Genomic DNA, 27852 nt, shown 5'->3' with positions numbered 1-27852 from the left:
TTAGTTTCAACAGAGTAAGTATATTTATTGTTTTACAGCAGAATGCCCCAATTTAAAAGAACATACTTGCTAAAGGTTCAGCTGTGCAAAATGGTACAGAGTGCTTAAATACAAGTGGAATAGACATGATTTGTTAAACAAATATGCAAACAATTTTATGGTCCTATAAGACAGGAAACTAGAGAATGATCGGAGGGCAAATATAGGGAAAAAAAAAAAAAAAAAAAAACCACAACTTTCTTTGCCCAAACTGCTTCTGTGGACCCAGAACTACTGCCACTGATATCCCAACATTGATACAGAAAATTCAATATGCTAAACTATCAGTTTCAGTGTCTGCAAAAAAAAGGCAATCTTGAAATGGATCAGTTCCCTTGATAAGTTTCTAGCCCCATCTACCAACGTGATCTGGCCCCGATAAATAAGACAACACAGGAATTTCTTGAAGGTCAATGGTCCATAATGGTAAAGTTATTCTACATGATCTGCTCAACTTGGTTACCAATTCTAGTTAGGCTGTTTTTAAATTACTTTCTTTAATTCATCGTACAGCACGAGCACAAAAGCACCACCCATGCCTCGGAGAACGTTGGACCATGCACCCTTGAAAAAAGCTTTTCCTCCTTCATCCCTTGCAATCTTCTTCCAACAGTCAATTGTTCCGGAGTACATGATGTCAGCTGTGGAGAAATGAATTTTTTCCCCCAATTTAGATTATTTGCTTCAGTATTTTTCTTAACTGCAACTTAATGTTATAATGGGAAAACTTCAATTTTATTAAAACCTAACTGAGACAGTAAATGATCATGAAGCTGTAATTGCCCATGTGGCGTTACCTATTTGCCAATTACCCATACCACATAAAGATCAAACACTGCCCTACATAAAAACAGCAGCCTCAATACAAGTACCAAACTCATTTGTAAATATTACAAAGTACTAGTTCCCTAAAAGCTAGTCTTGTGATTTTAAATCCTTATGACAATCATTGCTTAAGACAATCGGTTTCACACTATATAAAATGTGCTGATGGATTTGTTCTAAGAAAATTAAATACTGCTCAAAAAATAAACTGAACTGAAGTTACCAGCTTTTGCACTAAGTCAAAAGCACTGGCAAGTATCATTACCATTGCTAAACTGCAGAACAAAAGTTTTAGACTAATAAATATCAAGACCATACCTCCTTTACGTCCTGACTGCATCATCATTCGACGCCGCACTGTATCAAAAGGATAGGAGATAACACCAGCCACAGAAGTCACTGTTTGTGCAATCATCCAGCTTATCACAATGTGAGTGTTTCTGGGATCTGGGAGCATGCCTGCAATAAAGACACCATAACATAACTTCTAGTTTTATACCCACTCCCTCCTCAAACTCTCACATTTTACAAAAGCACCTGTCATTCAAAGTTTTACAAGAGAAAGAAACTCAGTCTACTATAAGGATGGCAATGGATGAAATGTTGCACCATGACCACACTTACATCTCTCTTCCAAAGATCGTTAATATACTGTTTCAGAAATTTAAATTAACGATAAAGTGCTTTTGTTTTTATAACTGATTAGAAAAAGTATTTTTATCAATGAATCGCCCAAGGATTTGAAATATGTTGGTTTTAGAATATCTTGGAAACTTTTGAGACTGAAAAATAGAAGGGGGAAGGAGGGGAGGTCAAATATTCATAGCCTTTAGAGTAAAGTTTGCTGAAGTAGCCCATAAAAACACTAACTTGTTTAAGAGAAATATAACCTGTATTACTGTGATAGCAGCGATATGCCTCAGTAATCTATCAAGTCAAAAAAATTGAAGCTACTCTATCTCATTATTGGAACTTGTTTCTGCTAAAAGTGTGGTAAGCTGCTCTATCACCATATGTAGTCCACAAATACTTTGTCAATCCACAAATAGCATTTTACATTTTTAAAAGATTTAAACAGTATTTTCTCCAGTATTATACAAAACATTGACAGGATAGCAAGATTCTACACTTAGGTCTTTAATGCTGGAAGGTAGTTTGACTAACAATAAAACAAGTAGTGGCGCCAGTAACTAGAAGCAGGCTGATACTAATGGCTCCAATAAAATAACAAATTATCACAGACTTATATGCATCTCCAAAGCAATAGCACAGAATGAAATTATATACAAAAAGCTACATTAAAGCTTTCATATTGCAGTCAAGCACTCAAAAGTTAGGAAATGCCCCAAATTAAGGTTGCCTGTGCAACTTTCCAGGTCGCCCTATAAGTTACCTTTTGCTGTATCATAGATTCCAAAGTAGGCAGCTCTATAGATGATGATACCCTGCACAGACACATTGAACCCTTGATATAAGCCACGCAGACCATCAGACTTGGTAATTTTGACTAGACAGTCCCCCAGACCTCTGAATTCTCTGTCAGCACCAGCTTTTCCAACATCAGCAGCCAAACGGGTTCTTGCAAAATCCAAGGGATAGACGAAGCAGAGAGAAGTGGCACCAGCTGCACCACCAGAGGCCAGGTTACCAGCAAAATACCTCCAAAACTGAGTGTGCTTGTCCACTCCTCCTAAGAACACCTGCTTATACTTATCCTTGAAAGCAAAATTGAGAGCCTGAGTGGGGAAATATCTGATGACATTTGCCAAATTCCCACGCCAAAAGGACAGCATTCCTTGCTCCTTTGGGATACGCACTACGCAATCAATGATACCCTTGTACTGTTTGTCAGCAGCAATTTGTTTACTTGCATGTTGTACCTGTAAAAAAAAAATAAAAATTAATACATTTATTATTTTGATCACATATCCAATAAACACTACGTGTGCAAATCAATATTAGTAGTTCAAACTGTTTATCTATACTCATGCTAGAATAGAAGTAAGGGTCATCACTAAGTTTGAATGACTGGTCCAAACGATCATTTATCGAACTGTTTACAACCCTTCACCCATCACAAGTCAACTTTACTGTACATTTTCAAAAGTGGTTGTAAATATCTAGAAATCAGAAATTCTTTCATAACTGGAGACTATGGATAGAGTTTTCTATTTATTAGTACAATTATAATAGAAGCTTTCTGCTTGTACATAATACTGGAAGTCCCTCCAGGTCAACACAACTCAGTAATTAAAGAGGATGTGACTTATTTACGTTCATAAAGAAAAACTTAAAAGGTGAACTCCATCAGAAAAATAGTTAGGCTTAGGTCCAAGGTTTAGAATTTTCTATAGATTCGCCGCCTGCCTGGGCTGGAAGACTGATAACTGGGGAAACTCGCACCTGGGTGATGATCTCACAATGTTGAAAATCAAATGTTCGAGATGAGATTTTTAGTTGAAACATTTAACGTAAGCGACTAACTTCAAATAAAGGGAGCCCCCCCCCCCAGTCAGTCTCCCGGGTAGCTATATAGCCCCATCGCTAATTTCCCGGTGCCTCAGTCCGGCGTTGTTGACCCGACTGGGGGCGGAGGAACCGGGGCGAAGCGATCGGCCCCAGGCTGGGGCCCTGGATCCCAACGAAGCCAGACCCGACACCCAGAGGCCGTTCCCCGGCAAACACCGCAGCGCGCGGCGAGCACCGGGCGGCCGGCAGGGGCGCGCCGAGGTCACCGGTCCCGCAAACGGCCACTGGACTCGCTCCCCCCAGGCAGCGCGCGGGAGGAGGGGGGGAGCGCTAAGGGCGCGCGCCCACAGCGGCCCTCGGGAGGAGTGTCCATGGCGACGGGGGCCCGGCCAGGCCACGCGCCGCCAGGGCTCCGACGACGGACGGGGCAGGGGAGGAGTCCGTCGCTGGCTGCCGAACCCCCACGCCCCCGACGAACAAACGTCTGGCGCCACCCGCCGTCACGTGACTGTCACAATACGACAGGAGTGGCCGCCTCAGCCCCAACGAGCAGGCGCCAGCAGTTCGCTGGGAGTGGGACGCAGCGAGCCGCCTCCACACATACACCCCCCACCAACCCCGCCCAACGCGCCTTCCTCTCGCGCCAGGCCCCTCCTACAAACGCGTCGCATAGCGGAAGAAGTGGCTTCCGCTCCTCCGCGCGCCCTCCCTCCACGTGACCTCCACCCGCTCTAGTAACCGGCTACTAGTACTGGCTGGGGCGAACGAGCTCCCAAGCCCGTTGTTGTTGCTGCTGCGGCGGCGGCAAAGGCGCGAGACGGGCCCGCTGGGTCCACAGCGGGCTCAGCGCCTTGCGCCCCTTAGTGCACGCGCGCTGTGTGACGAGAGGTCACGCGCCGCTGCCCCCCTCCCGCCTGCCTCAGCCCCGGCCACACGCCCTCCCTCAGGCTCCCGCGCGCCGCTGACCTGGAGCAACAGCTTGACCCGCTCGATAGGCGCCACTGCGGTTTTGCTGATGGCCGCGGCCACGCCGCCCGCCAGGAAGTCCTTGGCGAAGGAGAGGGCCTGGTCCGCCATGTTCGTGCTGAGCCGGGAGCCGCTGGGGGAAAAAACCGCTGCAGCGGTCACGCACAGACAAAAAAAAAAGGCAGGATCGCCTCCGCGCATGCGCTAAACGCCCGAGCCCGCCGGGCCCGCCCCCGCCGCGCCATTGGCCGCCCGGCTGCAGAGAGGCGGGGCCGCCCTGCAGTTCTGCTCGGGCCCCCGCTTCCGGCCGCGTCCCGCGCTCGCTGTGACGTCTCTGTTTCAACCTGACGGCGCAAGCCCTGTCCCGCCGCGCGCGCTCCCCGGCCTGGGGCTGGAGCTGGAGCTGGAGACACCGGCCCCGCTCACTCCCACCCTAATGCAGCACCGCCCTGGCGCCTAGAGCCCAGCTTTCCGGCCTGGCTGCCGCGTCCTGCCCGCTCCCCTCCCTGCCCGGCAGGCACCTGCTCGCACCTCCGCGGCTGCTGTTCCTCCTTGTTAGGTGTCGGTATCAGCGCCGCATTTCACAAGCCGCTGGGCGCCCTCTGCCGTAGTGTGGCCCACGGGGAAGGCGGCTTACGTGGCTGATTTGCAGCTGCTTCCCTCGTCCGCCAGATGTGCATTTTCTCCATCTCTCCGTTTGAAACGCTGCTGTCTCAACAGAGTGACAGCGCAGCTAGCAACGCGCTGGCTGCTTCTAATCTCACGTTAAACGGGCTAGGAATCCTTTCTCGGTTATTTATGTAGCTCCCGTTTCTGCCAGCCTTACGCACGCTGACCAGCCCCATTGATTTATAGGGCAACAGATGGAGTAGAGAAGCATTTTAATGCCAAAAGAAAAGAAAAAACCACAGCCTCCCATTTGCTCCTCCTTTTGTCTTCATGACTCTTCTGCCTCATTATAGTTGTCATTGCCCATGCCTTTCGGTGTCACCAAAGGTTAAAATATAATTTTTTAACAAAATGGCCACATGAGAAATCTGAGAATCATGTTATGTATTTATTTAATTGAAAAAAAAATGCTTCATTGTGAGACTGGTGAGGCTGCACAGTTAAATGTTAAGGTTGCACATGCAACGTTAATTCTTTCTCCTTGTGCCTGTACGTTGTGGTGCAATCTTTAATCACATTATTTAAAAAAATACAGTATACAATTTTTTCTATAATGTGGAAGCAGAGAAAGAACTGACAGGAAGGAACTGCAATGCATGACAGTTTGTTAGCAAGAGTCAGGCTAACTGTAACCCTGATAACGCGAGATTTGTAGAAGCGAGGATTGTGTGAGGCGGGTGAGAAAGAACTGTGTGAGAAGTTATTGTGACCTTGTATAGATAAGGTGTAGAAGACCTTGTGTAGATAAGGTATAGAAAATATTGTATGTTGGCAAGAGTCAAAACAAGTGAGGAAATAAGATATCAAGATGGCCTATGTATAAACAAAATGCAGCTGTCCCTCATTATTTCTGTAATGAAAGGTATAAATGCTTGCTGTAATTAGTTACCTGAGAGAGACCTGCTTAGCTCTCTCCCTCTGCGCAATTGTGAGAGTTAATAAAGCATCTGACTTGCTGTACCCAAACAAAAAGTGAGAACTCTGTTATTCTCCGACAATAACATTAAATACCTACATTAATTTAATTGTCATAAAGGCCACATATGTATTAAATTATACTTTGCAATTGATAACCTTTTTTCTTTCTAAGATATGCAATTTAATAGTTTTGTCAGCAGCCATGTAGTATATACATTTTCTTTCCCACCACCAGCACAGCTTTAGATACAATTCAGGGGTGAGGCAGTAAACTATATATCTGATATGCTTTATCAGCAAAGTTATTCAATTCAGAGGATGATCCAGTTGACTATGAAGCTAGGTGAGCTGTGAATATTTTCTTCAGTGCAGTTCAGAGATGAGACACTTACCCAGAAAGCTAATTTACGGGTTTGACCTGCAGTGAACTCGGTGTGGGTGTGGTGTTACTGTGGTTTTAAGAGAATGAATAGATTCTTCATGGTGTGGGAACTGACAGTTGGATGAAGTAGTTGATTTTAGGTTAGGCTGATAGATTGCCTGGAGTTAAAATGCTCTGTATATATGTTAACAATGTAGCTAATAAAGACTGTTGTTAAATTACTAGCAATGAATTATTATTAAGACTTGTGGATTACTTGAATATAAAACAACACAGTGGGTTCTACATGGCAGTAGAGATCTGCCTCCATAGAGCTTGTCTACACTTAGTCCTGCAGCGGCACAGCTCCACCGGTGCAGCTGCTCTGCTGTAGTGCTTAGTGAAAATGCTGCCTATGCCAACGGGAATGTTTCTCCCATCGGCGTAGGTATTTCACTTCCCCGAGAGGCAGTAGCTGTGTCGACGGGCGAAGCCCTCTCGTTGACATAGCGCTGTCTAAACTGGGAGTTCGGTCGGTGTCATTGCGTTGCCCTGAGCAATGTAGTTATACTGACATAAGTTTTTACTGTAGACCAGGGCTGGGCCTTTACTGCAAACTTATGCACCCTGTACATGCTATCAGTTCCCATGTTCCTCTTTATTCTATGCTGAAAGTATATTGCAAACTTACAAGCCACACTTCTGTCTGACATTATACCTATTTTTAAAAGTAACATGTAAAATTAGGTTATATCTGAAAGAGATTAGACAAAAAAAAACTTTATTTCTTCAGCTGTGCATTCGACAGCACTTTGTGTATAGCTAGTTTAATTCTTTTCCCTCTAATAATTTTTACTTGTCCTTTGTGTTGACCTTTCATACAACATGAAACAAAGGAAAAAAAATTAAAACCAGGAAAGTATGATTGAATAACCACAAAAATTGGAGCCCATGAAACAACTGTTAACTCATTTTTGTAGTTGACTACATTTCAAAATGACAGTGCCCTTTTATCCTAAAGTGTCATATAACAAGATGCTCTATATACATCTAAGAATGTTAAGGAAATTATATGCTATTTTAGGACCTGCTCTTATAACTAAATTCACAGGAGCAGACTCCAGTGCCCATACAGATCTAGTTGCTGCTGGATCAATACACATGCACAAAGGTGGCACATGCAACCTTTTTCAGGCAGAGCAGGTACCTGAACCTGCATCTTCTGCTTCACAGCTAAATCCCCTAACAATTGGGATATTGCAGTGATTCTCAAATTTTGTACTGGTGACCCCTTTCACATAGCAAGCCTCTGAGTGCGACCCCCCCCCCTTATAAATTAAAAACACTTATAAATATATTTAACACCATTATAAATGCTGGATGCAAAGCGGGGTCTGGGGTGGGGGCTGACAGCTCATGACCCCCCATGTAATAACCTCCCAACCCCCTGAGGGCTCCCGACCCCCAGTTTGAAAACCCTTTGGATATTGGCTATGGTAGGGGGAGGGGAACCTACACATACTTTAACTAGAAAGTTCATCCTGGACCATGAACCCTTTTCCAGTGAAAATTTAATTGAAACTGATACATACCCATGAAAAGTTTTGATTTAATCAAATTGGCATTTCCCACCCAACTCCTCTTCCCCACCGAAAAAGGAAAACAAAAACCCGCTCTGATGCTTAAGCATGCAACTTAAACTTCTTCTAATATGTTTTGTATGGAATTTATTAGGTTTTTAAAATAAAAATATGGTGGGGTGTGTGTACACATCTAGAATGGAATTGACATGAGCAAACACATGAAGAAGAACATGGAGAGCCGCACTAACATCCAAAGGAGAGAGTTGGGGGGGGAACGGCAGCATGTTCTGGTCTAGAAATAAGGCCAGGCTACACAACACAAAGAAACAAAGTAGTTCATTAGCAATGCCAAAATTATTGTATGACTGTTGGTATGTCTTCTGATTATGGGGTAACTTTAAAAAGTACTAGCAATTCAATGAAGACAGAGCATTACTGCTGCCAAGTGAAGAGGGTAGCTTCTGGCCAGGGCCGGCTCCAGCTTTTTTGCTGCCCCAAGCGGCGAAGAAAAAAATAAAAAGATAAAGCCACAACGGGCGGCACTTCGGCGGCAGCTCTACCGCGCCGCTTCATTCTTCGGCGGCAATTCGGCGGTCAGTCCTTCCCTCCAAAAGGGACTGAGGGACCCGCCGCTGAAGACCCGGACATGCCACCCCTTTCCATTGGCCACCCCAAGCACCTGCTTCCTGCGCTGGTGCCTGGAGCCAGCCCTGCTTCTGGCATTTTACTCACATTTCGGAATGGATATAATCGCTCTCAATTATTGAAGTAGTTTCAGAAAGCTTCCAAAGTCACATATCTCTTGCATAAGCTGTTGATGGGAAACCAATCCTATAATAAAAATCATCAGATGCGATTGCTGATGTGTTCTGGTTTTTATTGCCAAATAACATTTCTTTATTTCTTAGTGCAGAAAACAAAACACATTTCCTGTCAGTTTAATTTCTACATTTGTGAAGCCATGGTGTTCCAGTAAACATCTATATTCGGAGCTACTCCTCTCCTTTCCATCTATCTGGACAAGCATGTTCAAGGACTGCAGCAAAGCTGTGCTCCTTCTTTTCTTCTCATCATCCAACACCATTTTAGCCAGCAAAATTCCACAGCCTAATTTAAACAAACAAACAAAAACCCCATAATACTAATCTGTGATCAAATTAAGAAAAATTACAACGGCCACATAAAATTGCTTAAAAAATAATACTAGTGGTCTAATTTTGCATTTCAGATGTACTCTCAAGTTACTAGACCAAAATGAGTATATACATACTGTATACATTAGCTCCTTGTAGAGAAAACAATGCCACTTTCTTTCACAAGATCCAGGGGACACATACCATCGGGCTAGATCACCTCTGTTTCCGTGAGAGGTGGGCTCAGATCTGGTGGACCTGGGTTGGGGTGTGTTTGTGCGGAAGAAATAGGGGTAATGCCACCTTTAGGATCAGGATTTTATAATTGTACTATGAGAATTAACGTATGATTTGATTTCATCCTGCCAGCCACCCTTTCTGAATAGCAGAAAGGAATGACAGACCAAAACAATCCTTATGACTGATTACGGTCACCCTTTTGTTTTAGGATAAATTATAATGTCTACTATGGTTTCCTATATGTATTACAAATTAGGCACTCTAGTTAAATATATTTCTTTGTTTTAAGGTTTAGAAAATAAGAGACAGAATTTTGTATTGTCTATGATAAATAGATTAGAAAAATGTTGAGGGCCTGAACCACAACGTGAATTGTTTTAGTTGTAAGATTTAGCAAGGCTTGATTTACACTGTATTCTGCTGAATATAAAATACTGCTGTCTGTATACCTTTGAAGGTTTTTGTAAGAGATTGTGTGAATGAGGAATGCATGCATCAGGAAAAGATGAGGTATCAAAGCCATCACAAATGTCAGATGATCAAGAAAAAGTGAGAGACTTGGAAAGACCAGGAGACAATCAGAAAACATCCATTGTATCTGATGCCAAAAATGTTAGCAGCATTGACGACCTCAGAGGTGAGGCAGGCACCCCTGAAGGCGAGACAACAACTAGGAGATAACGATGGGAAGCCGGACAATAACCATCAAATGATAACAGCAGAAAACCCCAAGATTAACACCACTTAAGGACTAATGATTACAGGATGACATTGCAAAATGCATGGACTCAAATGGGAATTTACAACTATAAAGCTGGGGTGTTTTGCCATGGAACTTTGGGTTCAGTCCTGCAAAGCATTGGATCGCGACCGACAGAGCCCAGCTCCTCACTCATGCTTAATCTAACTGGCCATTAGATTGACTCAAGCTACAACAGACTGGTAACTATAAACATCAACTGGTGTGTGTGTGTGTAAAGCATATGCTAACTGTTGTATTTTCAATAAATGCGGCATATTTGCCTTCTCCTCTATAAAAGATCCCGTGTGCGTCTTATAAGTATAACAACCTCAGTGTCACTCACTGTCCCTATCGTCTCTTAAAAAACCTATTATTTACATTTATATTGCAGTAATCTTCAGAGGACAACTGGAGGACTAAGGATGGGGAGCATTGTGCTAGGCACTATCCAAACATAGAAAGTGACAATCCTACAGAAGCCCCTCCACAATTCTTCCATGGGGATAGGGTTCTTTGAGGTGAGGAAGGCCCAGGTGTGAGAATAGAGGGAAGAGACAACGGTGATGCTATTTTCCACTGCATCTTCCTACCTCTTGCACCCAGTAGGGAATATCAGAGTAAGAGAATGCTGACCAAATGAACATTATTTTACTTGCTCTTCTCCACTGCCCTGTGCAGTCATTTACATCAGTGCAAAGTGGGTGTAAAATGCTAACAAATCAGACCAAGAGGTAACATTTTACACTCATTTTGTACCGATATAAATGCCTGCACAAGGTGCAGGACAACAGTGAATCAAATCCCATATCTGTGTTCTGCCCCTTGCGATGATTACCTCAGAGGCACTCATGACAGTATGGCTCCTACTGGCAGGTGAGAAGCTTTGAGAGGCATATAGCTTCTTTGTGGATGGCCCAGGGCTCTGATGTATGGGTTATGGGGACCTAATCCCCTTTCTGTCAAGGGTTGAGCATATTGCTGGAGTTCAATACAATAAATCAGCTGAAGACATGAAATTCCTTTTGGTTGGGAATGGATAAAGTCCTCTGTCCCAAACCCTGCCTTACAGAGTGTACATACAGCATGCCAAATTCTCACCAGCAGAGAATTTAGCTTTATATAACTGAGGCAGATTTACACCTTTTGAAATACGTGAATGCTCATTTGGTCATACAGCCTGAATACATACAGATTCTGTATTAGGATGTTTTTCCCCTCCCATCCCAGCAACTTTCCTCCACCTGCACAGGCAGAACTGCTGCTCCTGATCACACTGCAAGTGTTGCTATGTGGAGCAAAGCAAGGCTAGCACTTCTAGGCCACTGCGCCAGCCTTATATTAAAACAGTTGAAGGGTCCTCCCTGGACACTTTGCAAGGAAAACATGAATAGCAAGGCAACTAATATGCTACAGCAAATCACTCAAACATTGGGGACATCTGAATGCCATGAACACAACGTGGACAAAACATATGCAGAGGAATTAAACACGGCCAGTCTGGGAAGGATGCCCATATACCTTACAGAGAGCAAGTGATGATTAGCATAGAAAAGAAAAAAAAGACAACTATAGGTAAGGAGTATTTTACAGTAGGAACGACGATCCTTCTCGAGAAAGGCTTAGACAGAATTTAACTTGGGTTCAAGGCTTGTCATCCTTATCCTTATAGAAGCAGAAAATACTAGGTGAGGTTCTTTGATCTCTTTGCAGGTCAGGAGGAAATGATTGTAAATGGTCCTTGCATTAGCCCAATTCTACACTGGTGTAACTCAAATGAAATTACATTGCTATAAAACAGGAGCGACGCAGCAGTGAATCATGCATTGTATGTTTTGAAAGCTGCAGAGAGAAATCAGAGGTAGAAACATATATAGGATAGCCCTATAAAAATTAATTTTAAAAGTTCTTGCAGCAAGGCAGCAATAATACACAAGGGCTTCCATTTAGAATAGCATAAGAACATGGGAAAATAGCAATGGGCCCATATATTACACAGTGACTGCAATGGAAGGGCAGGGGGTGGGGGAAAGAGAAAAAGGTAAGTCTGGTGTTGCACAATATAAATGCTTCAAGTAAAAGTAGATGACCTGTGTGTCAGGGCCACTGCAGATTATGTTCTCATTTCTAAGAATGGCAACTAATCTTGTTACAGATTACCCCTAATCCTCATTTATTTTAATAGGCTGGTTCTGTGCAAGGGCAATGTTGTACTCATTCTCTCTCTCTCTCTTCATCAAATGGGCTCAATTGGAACCATGAACCTAGTCTTCAGCTCCTGGTGGTTGGAGTACTTCAAAAATGAGGGAAGTTATTGCTGCTACCTAGTGTCCCCCCGCTCCCTCCATCAACCAATTTAATCCTCACTTCAAGTATAACATGGCAAAACTCCCATTGACTTCCATGGTAGTAGGTTTAGGCCCATTGATAAAGTTCTGTGGGCCAGGGATGCTGCTATTGCTAGAGTGCTTCTCAGCAGGCAAGGCTTGAAAGTATATGAGGAGGGGGAGGTGGGGCTTGCCTAGGCTGCAGCCACAAACCTGCTCTGTAGTTGACCAACCCCAACACTTTGCCTCAGAAATGGAGTCCTTAACTCCATCCCCAATAAGACAGCTGGAGACATGGGAAAGGTCAGGGAGGAGGTGGTGCCTCTCCTAACAACCCATCATGGTGGAAAGACAGCAGGGGATGCAATGAGGGAGCCTGGAAGCCCCCCTGCTCCATCCTAGGACAACGACAAACTGATCCAAAACTAAACTGGCAGCCAAGAAGAGGATGAGGGGGCACAGCCTTTAGACAACACTGCCTAAACTCCTGCACTTGGGGCTCATATTGAGCCACACCACAGCCCCTTTGCTCTCCCAGGCACAGAAAGTGGTTAATATCTGTAGTGAGAGTGCTAGGGCTGCCATTTTTCTATTGGGTCAGGGGGGAAAAATCCAAACAAAACTCTTTGTCTTACATCCCCCCCAGCCCTCAAGGATTCTTCTCAGCTTATCATTCAGTGAGTGAGCATCTGAGCTCTCTTTTCTCTTATTTCCCTCCCTGTGTCTACTGACCTTTTAATCCCCAATATTTTATACCTTTTTACATTCATTTGGTGATCTACTTGGTCTCTCAGACATAACAGTTCCATTACCTGATTTGTCTGGACTTCCTCTATGCCGTTTATACAGACATCCGTAAATGATCCCACATTCAAATAAAAGTGTTGGATGAACTTCTGATAAGTGAATTGAATTCATATGAACATCCTCTCATGCATACGAAATCAGACACGCAGACACAAACACAGTTACATTCATTTCAGTGGGTGGAGGTCCTGATATCAACATGGGCATTCCTACTACTGTGAAGCAGCTTACCACCAAACAGCAAGTAGTGAACAAGTGGACTTTAGTACTGGCAACAGTTCAGACATCTGGATGATACAAAATAATCTCTCATTAAAGATTATGCAGATTTGGATAATTAATTTTAATGGCTCAAAATTATCCTTGACTTAAAACATTGTTCAGACAGTTTTTTCAATAAGGAAACTTTAAGACCCAGTCATTATAACAATAGTGAATAGAAACTAATTTTGTCCAGGGAAGCGGCATATTAATGTTTGTACCTTTATAAAATCAGATTATTGGTCTGTCTAGTATTCGGAATGTCTATCACTCTCCCAGTAATTCTGTAGTATTTAAAATGATCATAAACTCCTCTCCCTGCCCTGCCCAGCCCTGAATTCCTTGCACACGCTACACTTCCACTGAACTCAGTGGGAGTCTTGACAGTGGAAGGAATAGGCCTGTCAACAGCAAGTGAAAACGTTGCAAATGTCTTTCCCCTCTGCTCTCTGAAAGACATACAGCATTGATCTTTCCCGCATGTCAGCAAATCTCTCTGAAATAGTTTGGAGACAAGCTAACAGCACACAGACACCCGTTGTTGAGCAAAGCACATTCTCCTGCAGCTCATTAGCCACCCTTTGTGAGACATTCAAAACCATTTAGCGAAAATGATTTTAGCTGTCCCGGTTCACAAAGAATGTTATTTGTTTCAACAGCTGCTTCAGATGCATGTCTTATATGGACTTTTCAAAAGGTAAGCTTCCCCCCCCAACTAATTTTGCAAAGTTAAAGTTAATGCAGACACCCAGCCTCAAGGGATTAATGTGGAGTAAATATATAATGTTGTGCTTTTCTAGTTTAAGACACTGAGTTTATGTTTTAGTCAATTGTATTCTATAAAAGTTTGAAAAACAATAAGTGAGTATACAATAATCAGAGGGCATAACATGAATTTGACGGTATGGTAGAATATGATAGTTCTACAGCTTATGTAAATCAGTCACATGCTTGGTGAGACAGAATCAAACAGTAAAACTTCCATCTGTTGAAATAATAATGCTATCTTTTTTAATGCAGACCAATTAAAAGCAGAAAAAGACCTTTTTTGTACCAAAACAGAGAGAAACTTGTTTTTAGTTTATTTAGTTTTCAGTAGCTGGATATACAACCTTACCAAATTCTACTCATCCGGGCAAGAAACTGCTACAGGTAAATAAAAATTATCATTATTATTATAGGAAAACATGGGTAAGTAGAGGGTGACAAATTTGCATGATGAATTTGCATGGTTGAAACATATTGTAATAAATATGTCCCTCATTGATAATTTAACTCATCCGGGCCCCTTTACCCTGCTCAGTGCTCAAAGAGAAAAGTAATTATGTTAATGACAGACATTTATGGTGCACTTGAGAAGACAAACTCTGCCAGACAAAACTATATAATTCTTGCCCTTGCTAAACGAATCTTTGAAAGTTGCTGATGTCAGCAGCTGAGTGTAAGTACAGCCTCTCCTCTTTTGTCCTGGCTGAGTGGGGATAATGCTATAGAAATCTGCTGCAGTCAGTAAATGCACAACTTCCCAGAGATGAAAAACAGTAGCTTTATTTACAGGCAGGAGGGGTTCCACTATAGGTTTAGCAAAATATATTTTATATGAAAAAAAGTCACTATTGAAGAGTTATTAGAAAAAACAGCACATGAAATAGTGGGAAAACCAGAGTGACAAATTAATTGATAATCTGAACATACAATATATACTTATCCCTCCAATTAAAAATCACAGCATGAAAACTGGCATTTCTATATTCCTCTTCTATCAGCATGGAGTTGGAAAGAAGGGAAGAGCAGTAGTATTTATATAAGGAAATACAGTAACTCCTTGCTTAACGTTGTAATTATGTTCCTGAAAAATGCTACTTTAAGCGAAAAGATGTTAAGTGAATCAAATTTCCCCATAAGAATTAATGTAAATGGCGGGGTTAGGTTCCAGGGAAATTTTGGTGAAGTCAGAGGGTGGGATATTTCCCAGGGAATGCCTTACTGCTAAATTATTAACTAGCACTCGGCTGAGCCCTCAAGGGTTAACACGTTGTTAATGTAGCCTCAGACTCTACAAGGCAGCAGGAATGGAGGGAGGGGAGACAGCATGGCAGAGAGAGACAGAGACACACACCGTGTGTGTGAGAGAGACACACATTGCCCCTTTAAGTACGCTGACCCCAATCTAAGTACACTGCCTTTTTAAGTAGATCAGCAAGTTGAGACAGCAGCTGCTGCCAGCAAGCTCCCTCTGTCCTGAGCCCTGTCCTGTCCCCACCCTGCTCTATGGAGATGGGGGGCAGAAGTGGGGGGAGGGGAACACCCTGACATTAGCACCCCTCTTCCCCCCCCCCCAAACACCTCCCTCCCCCTGCACAGCAAGCAGGAGGCTCCCGGGAGCAGCTCCAAGTCAGAGGGCAGGAGCAGCACAGGGCAGTGGGGGAGGGACAGCTGAACTGCCCGGCAATTGATAGCTTGCTGGGTGGCTGCCATAGCGGGGAGCTGATAGAGTGGCTGCCGGTCCACCCTGGTTCCAAGCCCCCACCAGCTAGCTCCAATGGGCTGCTCTTTCTGCAAGCAGTGGACAAAGCAGGCGGCTGCCAAACAACGTTATAAGGGAGCATTGCGTAACTTTAAACGAGCATGTTCTCAAATTGATCAGCAAGTAACAACGAAACGTTAACTGGATGACTTTAAGTGAGGCATTACTGTAAGACAGAAAGAGGATGTCACCATCTAACCCTTTACCACATGGACTCTTCTCTCGAGAACAGCTGTATTTGAGTGGTATGATTCAGGCTCTCAGTTTGAGAGCATGTGGGTGGCCAATTCACTTGTAAGACAGCCTCTACAGAGGCTGCAGTGAAATTATGGTCACTGTAGGACCTGAGTCTACAGTAGTAAAGATCCTTGTGACAAGACAGCTATGGGTGGGAGTTTCACAGACACCTAAGTGACGAAGGGGCAGTTGCCTATGATCCTAAGACACTTCTGAAAATCCCACCTTTTTCCTTTTTTTTATTCCTGTTTGCAAAAACATGCATTTCAAGGTTGTTTCCCTCTTCTGCTTCTGAGCAAAGCACTAAGACCAATGAGCAAAAGGAAAGAGCACCCCAAAATTGCCAAAGTTGTACAAAGTGCACTTTTGTAAAGACAAATGCAATGATTGGTAACTACTGAATAAGTTGCTTAAGGAGCAAGAAAATTCCTGCAGCTTTCGACCATTTTCCAGAGAACTTTATACACAGGTCATACTGTACCTAAGCAATTGACAAAACAATACATATTATGGCTGGTTGATGGTTGTATGAAAGTTAAGTTACAAAAGCTCAGTGCCACACTTACTTGCAGTGCAAACTAATGTGCAGAAGTTTTCTTAAAGCCCAAAATCGCATCTAAAATGTTTCCTGTAATCTTAATTTGCACATTGGTGAATCCATATTTCTCCAGTAGTTGCTTATACTCCGAGCCACTTCTCTGCTTGCCTTCAGTCATACTGAGGGACTGTAATACTGCTCTAGGAGGGTGTGTCTTCTCTTCATCAAGCACAATTTCTGCCAGTAGCAAGGCACTTCCTGTGTTTTCAAAATAACAACCAAAAATGGTTCAATAAAATATTCTTAGCTTCCAAACTGCAATGCTGTTGGTTCAAATGCTATTATAAATGTGGAAGATGTGTACCTAAGATTGATGTGTTAGTGAGTTTGCTGTGTGAGCCGCTGGAGAACATTTCCCTTTCATTTCTCACCCTGAAGTGGAGAGGTAGTTATTTCATGCCAAGAGGATAAAGGAACTTTCAGAGTTTTCTTAAGTTTTCTGATTTGTGAAACAACCTGTTATTTTATCCCCTGTCAAAGCACATTGTCTCAAGCTAACAAGAGACTATTCTAAAGGTATAAAACATGAAGGTGTTGGAGAATTGTCTTAAAGTATTTCATACAGCCCAGATGTAATTCTATTTCATAGAAAAGGGTTCAAGGCCTCTATAGTGACCATTTCCTGCTAGATTAGGAAGTTAGTAAGGCATACGAGAAGGCAGGCATTCCTCCCTTTGGTTTTCAGGGGTGATTCAGCAAACAGCATGGTTACTACTTGAAGTAAAAGTTATCAGCTAATGATATCATTAAGGCCTCCCATTATAAATGTCATCAGCCAATCACAGAGACTCCTTTGCGGCAACATTTAGCCACAAGGTATTCCAAACTGTCCTTTGAAGCAAGCGGCCTGGGTTTTCTCTTACTGCTCTCTACCTCCACTGCTTGCAAGGACTTTTTGTCATGTCTCCTGTTCTCCATCCTACATGAAAAGTTACTGGCAAATGCAGTTATCATTTGGTTATCACCTTTGCCCTCCTCAGTCCTACAAATAGTTCCCTCCTCCCTTTGGTATTTTTATATTGTACGTAGGGTATGGTACAGCATATGCAGGGCCATCCCTAGGAGGGTGCAGGGCCCGGGACATAGGCGTCGAATTTCTATCTGCCAGGTGGGTGCTTCCCCCAGCCCCACCCCCACTCCACCCCTTCCCCAAGGCCCCACCCCCACCTCACCTCTTCCCACCCCCGCCCCACCTCTTCCGCACCGTTCCACCCTCTCCCCCAAGTGCGCTGCGCCCTCGCTTCTCTCCCCTCCCCCGCAGCGCCTCCAGTCGTGGCGAAATGGGAGGGAGGGGGAGGTGCTGATCGGCAGGGCCTGCCGGCTGACAGGAAGCACTGGGAGGAGAGGAAGGTTGGGGGGGGGAGCTCCTCCTCGCCCCCCGCCTTCCCCCCACCTCACCTCCCCACCCACCTCCTAACCAAGCGCGGGCCCCCCCAAAGCGCAGGGCCCGGGGGTGGTCGCCTCAATTTGCTGTACCCTAGGGATGGCTCTGGGCATATGTGAGGTTCTTATTTCAGGAACACTTCATTAGTTTTATTCCAATAACATCCAGAATATGCTAAGCACTACACACACACACACACACACACACACACACACACACACACGGAAAAAAAAAAAAACAGCCCATCTCCTGAAGAGTTTACCATCAAAGGCCCTGATCCTGAAAACATTTATGCACATTTAACTTTATGCACATGAATAATCCCATTGAGTTCAATGGCACTACTCTCATGAGTTAATGTAAGCATATGCGTAAGTGTTTACAGGTTCAGGGTCGATGATGGAAAGCAACACACTAAGGGGGAGGGAGAGAGAGAGACAATCAAAATTTTTTATATAAATGATAGATTTAGAAGTTAAATATAAATAAGTGAATTTTGTACAATGACAGCCTTGATAACTTTTTGCTTCTTAGTATATTGTGCCTAACACAATTTGTAAAGGCTTCTATTTTAAGATGGGGAAGAAAAAATTGATGACAGACATGTTCATCTTTCATTGCAGTCATTGCAAACTGCTACCCATAAAATCCTTCTGCTATTAAGCACTATACTGTAAACACTAAGGCCTTGTCTACACTGGCAAGTTACTGCGCAGTAAAGCAGCTTTCTGCGGTGTAACTCCCGAGGTGTACACACTGCCAAGCCACTTAGTGCGCAGAAACTGCACAGTTGCAGCATTGCAAAAAAAAAAAAAAAAAAAAACACCTCAACAAGAGTTGTAATCCTTAAAGCACAGAGACTCCAGCGCTGTATTGGCTGTGTAAACACATTACAGTGCAGAAAGCACTCAACTGGCCTCCATAATCCCTCAAGTGGCTGCTCTGCAGAGAGCTGGGGAGGGAGGCGGGGGCTGATGTCGGGGGTTCCCTCTCCCCCTGCCTCAGGACTGGTTGCTTCCTGCCGCTGTCTGAACTTACAAGACAGCATGCTGAGACACTCTCTGTCCCGCAAAACACACTGTCTCTCCCGCCCCTCCATACACACACACACACACACACACACACACACACACACTCCCTGTCACACACACTGCTCCCCCCCTCCCCACTTCAGTTGAAAAGCAGCTGGCAATGTAGTAGGATGCACATGGAAAATGGAATTGGGAAACCTGCATCATGTGATGCTGTGCCTGCCCCATGAGGCATTGCAAACCCTTCCCAAAGCACCTTGCGGCCAGTGGGATAGCTACCACAATGCACTGCTCTCTTTGCCGTTGCAAGAGCTGCTAATGTGGATGCGCTCCAGCGTCACAAGAAGCACAGTGTGGACACCCAACAGCGTTTTAATTCCAGCGGTTTAATAAAAGTGGTATAACTTGTTGCGCAGAAACTTGCCAGTGCAGACATACTCTAAAAAAACCAAAACCCCACAAGATGGAAAAACCCTTACCTGGTTTGCAAATACCTGATATTTTGCTTAACAATATGTGAATCTTTTCATCATTCAAGTCATGTAGAATTAGTGAAAGGATGTAAAGATCTGCTTCTGGAAGATTATCTTTGAAGAAGTCACCTGTTAGAAAATGTATATTTGGTATGATACAATTCTATAAAGCAAAGTGAAAGATATTTAGGGGAATATGTATGTTTATTTATAGTTAGATGTAGTTTAGGGATGCAGAACATGCAAGGCAAGATAATTTCAGTGTCAGTTTAGTTTTAATGTACATTTGATTTTGAACTTTCTTCTGCTCCAATTAGCAACTCCATGAAAAGTTTTAGAAACAAGGAGGGGAACCAGAGCTTGCATCCTAAAAAAAATAGGGAGCCAGTAGAGGTGATGGGGACAGGTTTTTCCTGTATGCAACTTCCTACATTTGCTGGAATTCAGAACTCAGAACTGGTGAGCCAAAGTAAAGGGAGTTTCAATAGTTAAGAAGACATGAAGTCATGAATAAAGACTTCAGCACTGGTTATGCACTGTGCTACACATCTAATATTTTGATTTGCAGTTACAGAAGACATGGTGAGAGAAGGACAATTCATGTCAAGAATACTATAAAGTTTATGAACCGTGTAGAAGCCTGAGTCAAGAAGTGAAATGGAATTGTGATGGTAATGGAAGTATCCTCAAGCAAGTTAATACGGCATACACAGGAGGAGTGTCCAGCCAGGCCCCTCACTGGTGTCACTTAAGCCATGTCTCCTCAGTCCACCACTATTTTCCACTCTCACCCAGTCTCTTTTTACCCTGCTGTCTTATGAGGAAATGAAGGAACATGCAAGGACCCAAGACTTTCACTCAACATGGAGGATTCTGCCTTGTGCTTAACCTTGTTTGCCCCCAGACATAGCTTCTGCTTACACTTTTGCTGGAGCAGACCAATGTGTTCTGGCCATGCTGCACAGTGAATCAGGATTGGCAGCCTAATAGTTAGTTACCTGCTGTGAACATCACTGAAGTTATGTGCTGTCCTGAAGGCTGAAAGCAAGAGACATTTGCAATGACGTCTGGAAGGTCAAATACAGTTACGTTTAGGTTTGGGTATTTTTGTACTAGCTCATGGGCCAGAACTCCAGTGCAACCTGTAGTAAGTAAAAAATAACTAAGTGAACCTTTTCCTTTGTATCTGCAGACATTTTAAAAGTTCATATTGTACCTTACCCTAATACAACAGCACTAAGTTAAGGATGGGGTGGCCAAGAGACTCTACAGGGGACATGGGAGCTAGTGTTGCCTAGTGGACACAGGTCTGGAGTGGGACTAAGGAGACCTAGGTTCTATTCTTGGCTTTGCCACTAGCCTGCTGGATCTATGTGGGCAAGTCACTTACTGTCTCTGTGCCTCCGTTTCCCTGAGATTAATGACATTGACCTCCTTTGTAATCTATGGATGCAGAGCTAGGCATTATTATTACTGCAAGGTAATTCTTGTATAGTTTGAATAGTGCTCCTGTTGGGGGGCACAGGATGCAAGGAAAGGAGTAGGAGCTCCAAGCTCTGTGGAGGTTCACTGGTAAAAGCAGTTCCAACCGTGGAGTGTGCTGGTCCCTATGTGCTGTCCACCCTCCCACCCCCTGGGCAGCACAGTTCTCTCAGGAGCTCTCTTTTACGCAGTCTTTTGCCTGCATAATACACCCTCTCTGTGGAGGTGCAGGCAGAGCTAGCAATAGCATTAACTCCATGCTGATTCCTACAGACAGTGTGCCCTGGAGAATGGCAGTTCTCCAATTGGATCCCTTTGAGGACTGGAATTGGAACATTGCAGTGCTAAGCTACAAAACAATACCAAATACTTGTGGGGGGCATCTTGGATTTTTATCCAATTAGAGATTTTGTGTCTGAAAGTTTTTAAATTTTCTAAATTCAATTACAATTTTAACTCTAATCCAGGGATCGGCAACCTTTGGCATGCGGCCTGCCAGGCCGGGCCGGTTTGTTTACCTGCCGTGTCCGCAGGTTCGGCCGATCGCGGCTCTCACTGGCCGCGGTTCGCCACTCCAGGCCAATGGGGGCTGTGGGAAGCGGCGGCCAGCACATCCCTTGGCCCGCGCCGCTTCCCACAGCTCCCATTGGCCTGGAGGGGTGAACTGCGGCCAGTGGGAGCCACGATCGGCCAAACCTGCAGATGCTTACCCTGGCATGCCGCGTGCCAAAGGTTGCCGATCCCTGCTTTAATCAGTTTAATATTTAGCACTTCCATAGTGCTTTTCCAAGTTCTTTACACAGGTGGATAAGCATTTTACAAGTGACCAAGGTCAAGATTTTCAATAGAGATTAGTGATTTTGGGTGTCCAATATAAGACACCTGAAAGGGCCCTGGATTTCAGAAAATGCTCTGTAAACCCTCTGTAAAGCAGGCCCCTTTAAAATAACTCAAGTTTCGCACCAAAAATAGAGGCATCCAAACGTCAATCATTTCTGAAAATCTTGACATAATTAACATGTGAAGATCACACAGTAAGGCAATGGCAGAGCTAGAAATGGAATTCCCAGTCCCAGCTACTGAACCACATTGCTTCTCCTGGGGGAAAACCCCTCCCCCACTTAACAGCCATACTCAAAGTAAATGAACAGTATTTTAAGCTAGTGTACTTCCATTTAACTTCATTTTAGCTTTCTATCAAAGCTAATAGCAGAAAATTTACCAGTTAGAGAGCAACAATTGTAATTTTTTATTAGATTTTCTTAAAACTATGATGTACGTATATTTCATTAATTTGTATACAAGTCAGTCTAGTAGCAATACCTCCCAAATCACAGACAGATCTAAACGGTGAAAGATCAAAAGCTGTTGCCACGTCTCTTGCTGTCAATTTGGCAATGCTATGCATGGCAGTCATGAAACGCTGCTTTGCCTCCACACTGTGATAACAGGAATCCTTAAAAACAGAATACAAAGATTTTATTTATGCACTTAATTTATTGTGATTTAAACAACTGAAAAGATGCCTATCCAAGGGTCTCGGTGCTCTACCACACCATTAATACCATAACTCAATCTATGGTATTTGCCACTGTTGTTGTAGCTGCATTGGTCCCAGAATATGACAGCGACAAGGTGAGTGAGGTAATATCTTTTATTGGACTAAGTTTTGTAGGTGAAAGAGACAAGCCTTCGAGTTACACAGAGCTCTTCTTCACGTCAGGGAAATGTATGCAGAGTGTCACAGCTAAATCCAAGATTGTATTTCGATTGGAACAGATTGTTTAGCAAAAGTAGTTAACACATTTCTGATCATAGATTTCCATCACAACTTCAGCAACCACCACCCACCCATCCAACTCTCTAGAACATTCCTGCACCTGCATCAACTTCCTGGACACCACGATCAGCTTCAACAATGGAACCCTACAGACAGCAACACACAAGAAACCCATGATCACTGCACTTACCTTCACAGATCCAGTAATCACCTCAAACACACCAAGAAATTGGTTATCTACAGCCAGGTACTCAGATACCACAGAATGTGCTCCGAGGAGAAAGTCCGGGATACACACCTTAGCACACTTAAGGATGCCTTCACCAAATAATGACATTCCACCACGGAAGTAGATTGCATCATAGAAGAGGCCACCCAAATACCCTAAAAGAACCTGCTTCAATACAGAAGTAAAAAAGCCTCACACCCCTAGTTCTCACCTATCACCACACACTGGAACTCGTAGGGGGTATCAATTATAACCCACACTAAACATCAGAAACAAGCTCCCCATAGACCAGTACCCACCAACTCAAAGTGGCACCAGACCCTTCCAGAACAACAGGTGTAAAACCTGCAGCCATACCTCCATTGCTACGATGATCAATACCCCCACAACACACCTTTCAACATCCATGGGTCCTACACATGCCTATCACAACATGTGGTTTACCTCAACCAGTGCACTAAATGCCCCAACAACCACCAGACAATCACCAACTCTCAAATGAACTCACACAGAAAAAAGCCAAAAACACCTTAACACCAGTGGGTGAACACTTTTCACAGAACAAATCACTCCATATCGGACTTCTCAGTCCTCATCCTCAAAAGGGACCTGCATAACACCTTGAAAAACATGAGCCTGGGAGCTTAAATTCATAACTTTGCTATACCTGAAAAATCATTGTCTTAATCATTGTCATTGGCTTATTACAACAATTTGTAACCCCCGTTTTTTGTCATATGACTGCAGAAGTGTTAACTGTTCACTTCACTTTGAATGGTCTCTTATAATAGATTGTTTAGCTTAAGTAGTTAACATCTGTTACATGTTGTATTTAGCTGTGACACACTGAGTACCTTTCCCAGACCTGAAGAAGAGCTCTGTGTAGCTCGAAAGCTTCTCTCTTTCACTAACTGAGGTTGTCCAATAAAAAATATTACCTCACCCAGCCTGTCTCTCTAATAACTCAATCTAAGCAGATTTTAAATGATCAATTCAATAGGAACTAGCCAGCCAGCCATCTACAAGTCCTTTCCTCCCCTTCATCATTGTGTGAAGCATACCCTCAGCCCACTCTAAAAACCTGATCAAACAAATTTCTTTTCCAGTGTGCTAGGAAGGTTACTAAATGCCGATTATTTTGGACCAAGCTCCAGAGTTCTGGAGACCTTCCAAAAAACGACCTGCCGACTGCCCCCTCTTTTATAACGATGGGAATCCAGCTTGAGCACCCCTGCTGGCTGGAGCCAGGGCAGTATGGCACAGAGAAAGAGGCAATCCATCAGAGGATAACAAAATGCTTTCTTTAACCAGTTATACCTGTGGCATATGCATTTATATAATAATTAAGCTCCATTCAAGAGAGCTAGGGGTCCGTTTATACTGTAAACTTATTTTGAGAGAAAGGAGTGAATCTTTGCTTCTAAATTGTTTTTGGGTTGTGTTTTTTCCTGCTATGTTTCCTAATTGTTTTCATTGAATGCTGACATTTATTTATATCTATAATTCTTTGTCAGCAGGAACTTCTTAGCAGGCATTATGTAACTGGAAGTTATATAAAGAAAAGAAATGGCTTCTTAACAGATTGCTTTCCTGGGCTCCAGCAGTGATTTTCAGTGCAGAGTAGAGTAGAATATATTTTTGTATTAATCTGTAATTTCAGAGAGGCTAACTGGCTGAGCGAAAGGAGGGGGAAAAAATGGACCCAGTTGAAGAAGCGAGTGTGTTCCACCCTCTCAACTGAGAAGAGACACAGAGAAAAGGTGGTAATGTAGATGGAAGTAGACTACTGATCATGCTAGAGCAGTGTTTCTCAAACTGGGGTCGTCACTTGTGTAGGGAAAGCCCCTGGCAGGCCGGACCGGTTTGTTTACCTGCCCCGTCCGACTGCAGCTCCCACTGGCCGCAGTTCACCGCTGCAGGCCAATGGGAGCTGCTGGAAGCGGCGCAGGCCGAGGGACTTACTGTCCGCCACTTCCAGCAGCCCCCATTGGCCTGCAGCGGCGAACCGTGGCCAGTGGGAGCCGTGATCGGCCGGACCTGGGGACGGGGCAGGTAAACAAACCGGCCCGGCCTGCCAGGGGCTTTCCCTACACAAGCGGCGACCTCAGTTTGAGAAACACTGTGCTAGAGAAAGGCAGCTAAAGTGTGTGGAGAAAGCCCAAAGAGTGTGGAAAACCTAGAAGGTAGTTTGCAATGGAATTCTGGGCCATCTAAGAAGGAATACAATCTCCCTTCCTGAGGCAGAGAGAAGTTCGGCTATAGCATTCCTGATTCCCTGAAGTTTGGAAAAGATGAATTTGGGAAGACTATCATAGGGAAATGAAATAAAGATAAATAAATGCCTAGTAGATAGAGACTCATTGTGAGACCGTAACTGAGTCACTTACCCTATGTATGCCACAGTTTGTGCAACTGTAAAATGGGAATACTTACCTAAATGATGCTGACAGCATTGATTAGCTAATGCTTATAAAAACGCTAAGTTTCTTGGGTGAGAGGAGATAGTCCATGATTTTTAAAAATCTGCCAAAGCCTCTCACCATCCCTCTAAGCACAACTACATAAATGTTACACACAGAACAAGAGTAACTGACTGATGTGAAAGTAAACCGACTCAGTCTTACCCTTCAAATATGTGGGTGAAACCTGAGCAAACGGTTGGGCTTTATCAGAGTGTGACCTTGGCACAGTGTACCAGGTGAATGTAGGAAGCACATTCCAGAGGTGAGGGCTTTTCAATGGAAACAGCTGCCCCTGGCTTCCCGATATTCAAATCTAGAGCCTGGAAATGAGAGTGCATCAACTGATCTCCACTGCTGTCACGGTGCACAGGGAAGAAGTGTATTCTGATCCCCCAAGTTCATGCAAGCACCTGACAGGGTTGCTCAGTGTCCTCAAATCAATATTCTCCCATCAAGGGCAGTCCAACACCTCCCAAGAGGCGCTCAGCACCTTGCAGAAAGAAACTCCTAGTCCCTACACTCCTCCAAGCTTCTTCTACACAGACAATCCATTAGCTCCTGGACCTCTGCCACCCATGCTGCTGCATGCCCTCTGCTTCCCCCCCGCCCCCCCCCCCCCATCAACTCCAGCCCCCTTCTGTGACAAGCGCACAAAATGCGAGAGAAAATATGGCAGGGGAGTGGCCTTTGTGGGATGTTTGTAGTGCAAAGAGAATATTGGCAAAGGGGTAAATTTTACAGTCCTTGCAAAGCTACAAATGGCATGATACATATGACCCTAATTGCACATGAGATAGAAATAAATGAGACAAATACTTAGAGGGAGACTCAAGGGAAGGAGAATTCTGAAAATCTTTGAATCAATGCAAGGCAGATTTATAGACATGCTCAGATAAAGGAAGAATAAGTTTGGTGTCAAAGCAGATTCTGGTCAGGAGCAAAGTTAAGCTCAGATCTTGTCTCAATTCCATGATAAAAATGCTGAAATATTTCTGGTCTTCTGCTGAAATCAGTTTTGGATGACAAGCTTTTAGGAGAGATGAAGTACATATGTTGTAGATATTAATTCTGGGTTTTAGTAACTACACTGTGACATTCCAATTGCCTCAGCACCCTACCGCCCAATCCTGCACCATTAAAGTCAATGTGAGTTTTGCCATTGACTTTAATGGGAGCAGGATCGGGCCTTAAAGAGTTAAATATATTGGTATTTGAGACATTTCTGATCGTTTATTCACATTCCTAGATTATGATAATCTGTGTGATGACATGTTCAATCTACAATTCTCATTAGTAAATTTTTCTGGGCCCTATGGTTTTTCCAACTTGATAATGATTTCCTGTTCTTCAGTGCACACGTAGCATAAAGACAAAATAAGGACCAGAGTCTGCATTACCTGAAACAAGTCCTCTGTTTCCTTTCCAAAAGCCTGATGGGTCTGCATGGTCCCCTCTTTGACAGCAGCCTCCAGGTGTGTAAAGAGATGCCAAAGGCGGTCATTACAGTGGATAATGTAGCCATGAAGTGAATATTCTCTGTCTGACACCAGATATGTGTTCGCTGAATCCGTATTACTGTAACCTTAAGGGGTGAAAAAAAAACACGTTAACTAGTTTTTTGCAGTGTTGTAGCAGCAGCCATGTAACTAGTGACTAGTTTTGCTATACAAATGAGTACAATTTTCAGTTAAATGTTTGCAGTAAGATTCTCCTCTGGTGTAGTATGGACAGCTCCACTGACTCCAGCAGATTTACACCAGCTGAATACCTGCCTCTTGATCTGCAACATGTTTAATTAAAAAAAAAAAAAAATCAATCAAATTACATTTGCTTTGTTCAGTCTGTACACACTGTCCAGTTGATTTGCATAGCCATACGTTATCTACATCACAGCAAGTTCAACACAAAACAGCAATTTGCAGTTAAGATACCAAAGAATAGATTTAGATGTTCTTTCTTTTCATGTTACAGATGTGACACAAACCAGAAGTTATTACTGAGAAAAGCCCACCTCCCTGCTTGTAATGTGTCTCAGTGATTGTGAAATTAAAAGTGCTTTTTTTAATTGGATTTTAAAAGCCAATAAGTAATGTGTATTAGTAGTAGTAGTGGATATTTATTTTATGACAACACTCAAAGGCCTCAATCAGGATTGGAGTGTCACTGTACTAGGTGCTGTACAAGCATAGGGTATGTCTATCCTACAAACCTAGGTTGACCTATATTAGATCGATTTACAGCCACTGCTGTAATTACTGAGGTGGTGCATGTCCAGAGAGACACCTGTCTGTCAGCTCCGCTAGCAGTTCCCT

The 27852-nt window shown here is 43.6% G+C and overlaps 2 protein-coding genes across 3 annotated transcripts in view; both read right to left on the bottom strand.

The window, feature by feature from the left end:
• SLC25A6 (solute carrier family 25 member 6) lies at positions 1-4495 on the bottom strand. The gene is made up of 4 exons (XM_065401964.1): positions 4300-4495; positions 2258-2744; positions 1183-1323; positions 1-680 (listed from the first exon to the last, which is right to left on the bottom strand). The coding sequence occupies exons 1-4, from the start codon at positions 4408-4410 to the stop codon at positions 523-525; spliced, it is 897 nt and encodes a 298-aa protein (XP_065258036.1). The 5' UTR covers positions 4411-4495; the 3' UTR covers positions 1-522.
• A 4081-nt stretch (positions 4496-8576) lies between these two features.
• Positions 8577-27852, bottom strand: part of ASMTL (acetylserotonin O-methyltransferase like) — a 54251-nt gene continuing 34975 nt past the window's right edge. The window contains exons 9-14 of one of the 2 annotated variants that reach the window (XM_065403374.1): positions 26938-27122; positions 22393-22525; positions 20586-20729; positions 19594-19716; positions 16668-16897; positions 8577-8661 (exon numbers count right to left, since the gene is read on the bottom strand). In XM_065403374.1, coding sequence (XP_065259446.1) covers positions 16680-16897; positions 19594-19716; positions 20586-20729; positions 22393-22525; positions 26938-27122 — 803 coding nt within the window. In that variant the 3' untranslated portion in view covers positions 8577-8661; positions 16668-16679. Of the gene's footprint in view, positions 8662-8688; positions 8938-16667; positions 16898-19593; positions 19717-20585; positions 20730-22392; positions 22526-26937; positions 27123-27852 lie in introns of those variants that run through there. The other variant, XM_065403378.1, reaches the window with a different exon arrangement.

Source organism: Emys orbicularis, chromosome 1 (assembly GCF_028017835.1).
Source record: "Emys orbicularis isolate rEmyOrb1 chromosome 1, rEmyOrb1.hap1, whole genome shotgun sequence".
Lineage (NCBI taxonomy): Eukaryota > Metazoa > Chordata > Testudines > Emydidae > Emys > Emys orbicularis.
The sequence above is the reverse complement of the archived record's forward strand: the minus strand, read 5'-3'. Positions and strand labels throughout refer to the sequence as shown.

Excerpts from the sequence above, each read along its gene's own strand:
- SLC25A6 (XM_065401964.1), bottom strand. The coding sequence starts at position 4,410 with ATGGCGGACCAGGCCCTCTCCTTCGCCAAGGACTTCCTGGCGGGCGGC. Across the intron at positions 1,324-2,257 it reads AATCTATGATACAGCAAAAG|GCATGCTCCCAGATCCCAGA; the intron begins GTAACTTATAGG and ends TCTTTATTGCAG. Across the intron at positions 681-1,182 it reads GCAGTCAGGACGTAAAGGAG|CTGACATCATGTACTCCGGA; the intron begins GTATGGTCTTGA and ends ATTTCTCCACAG.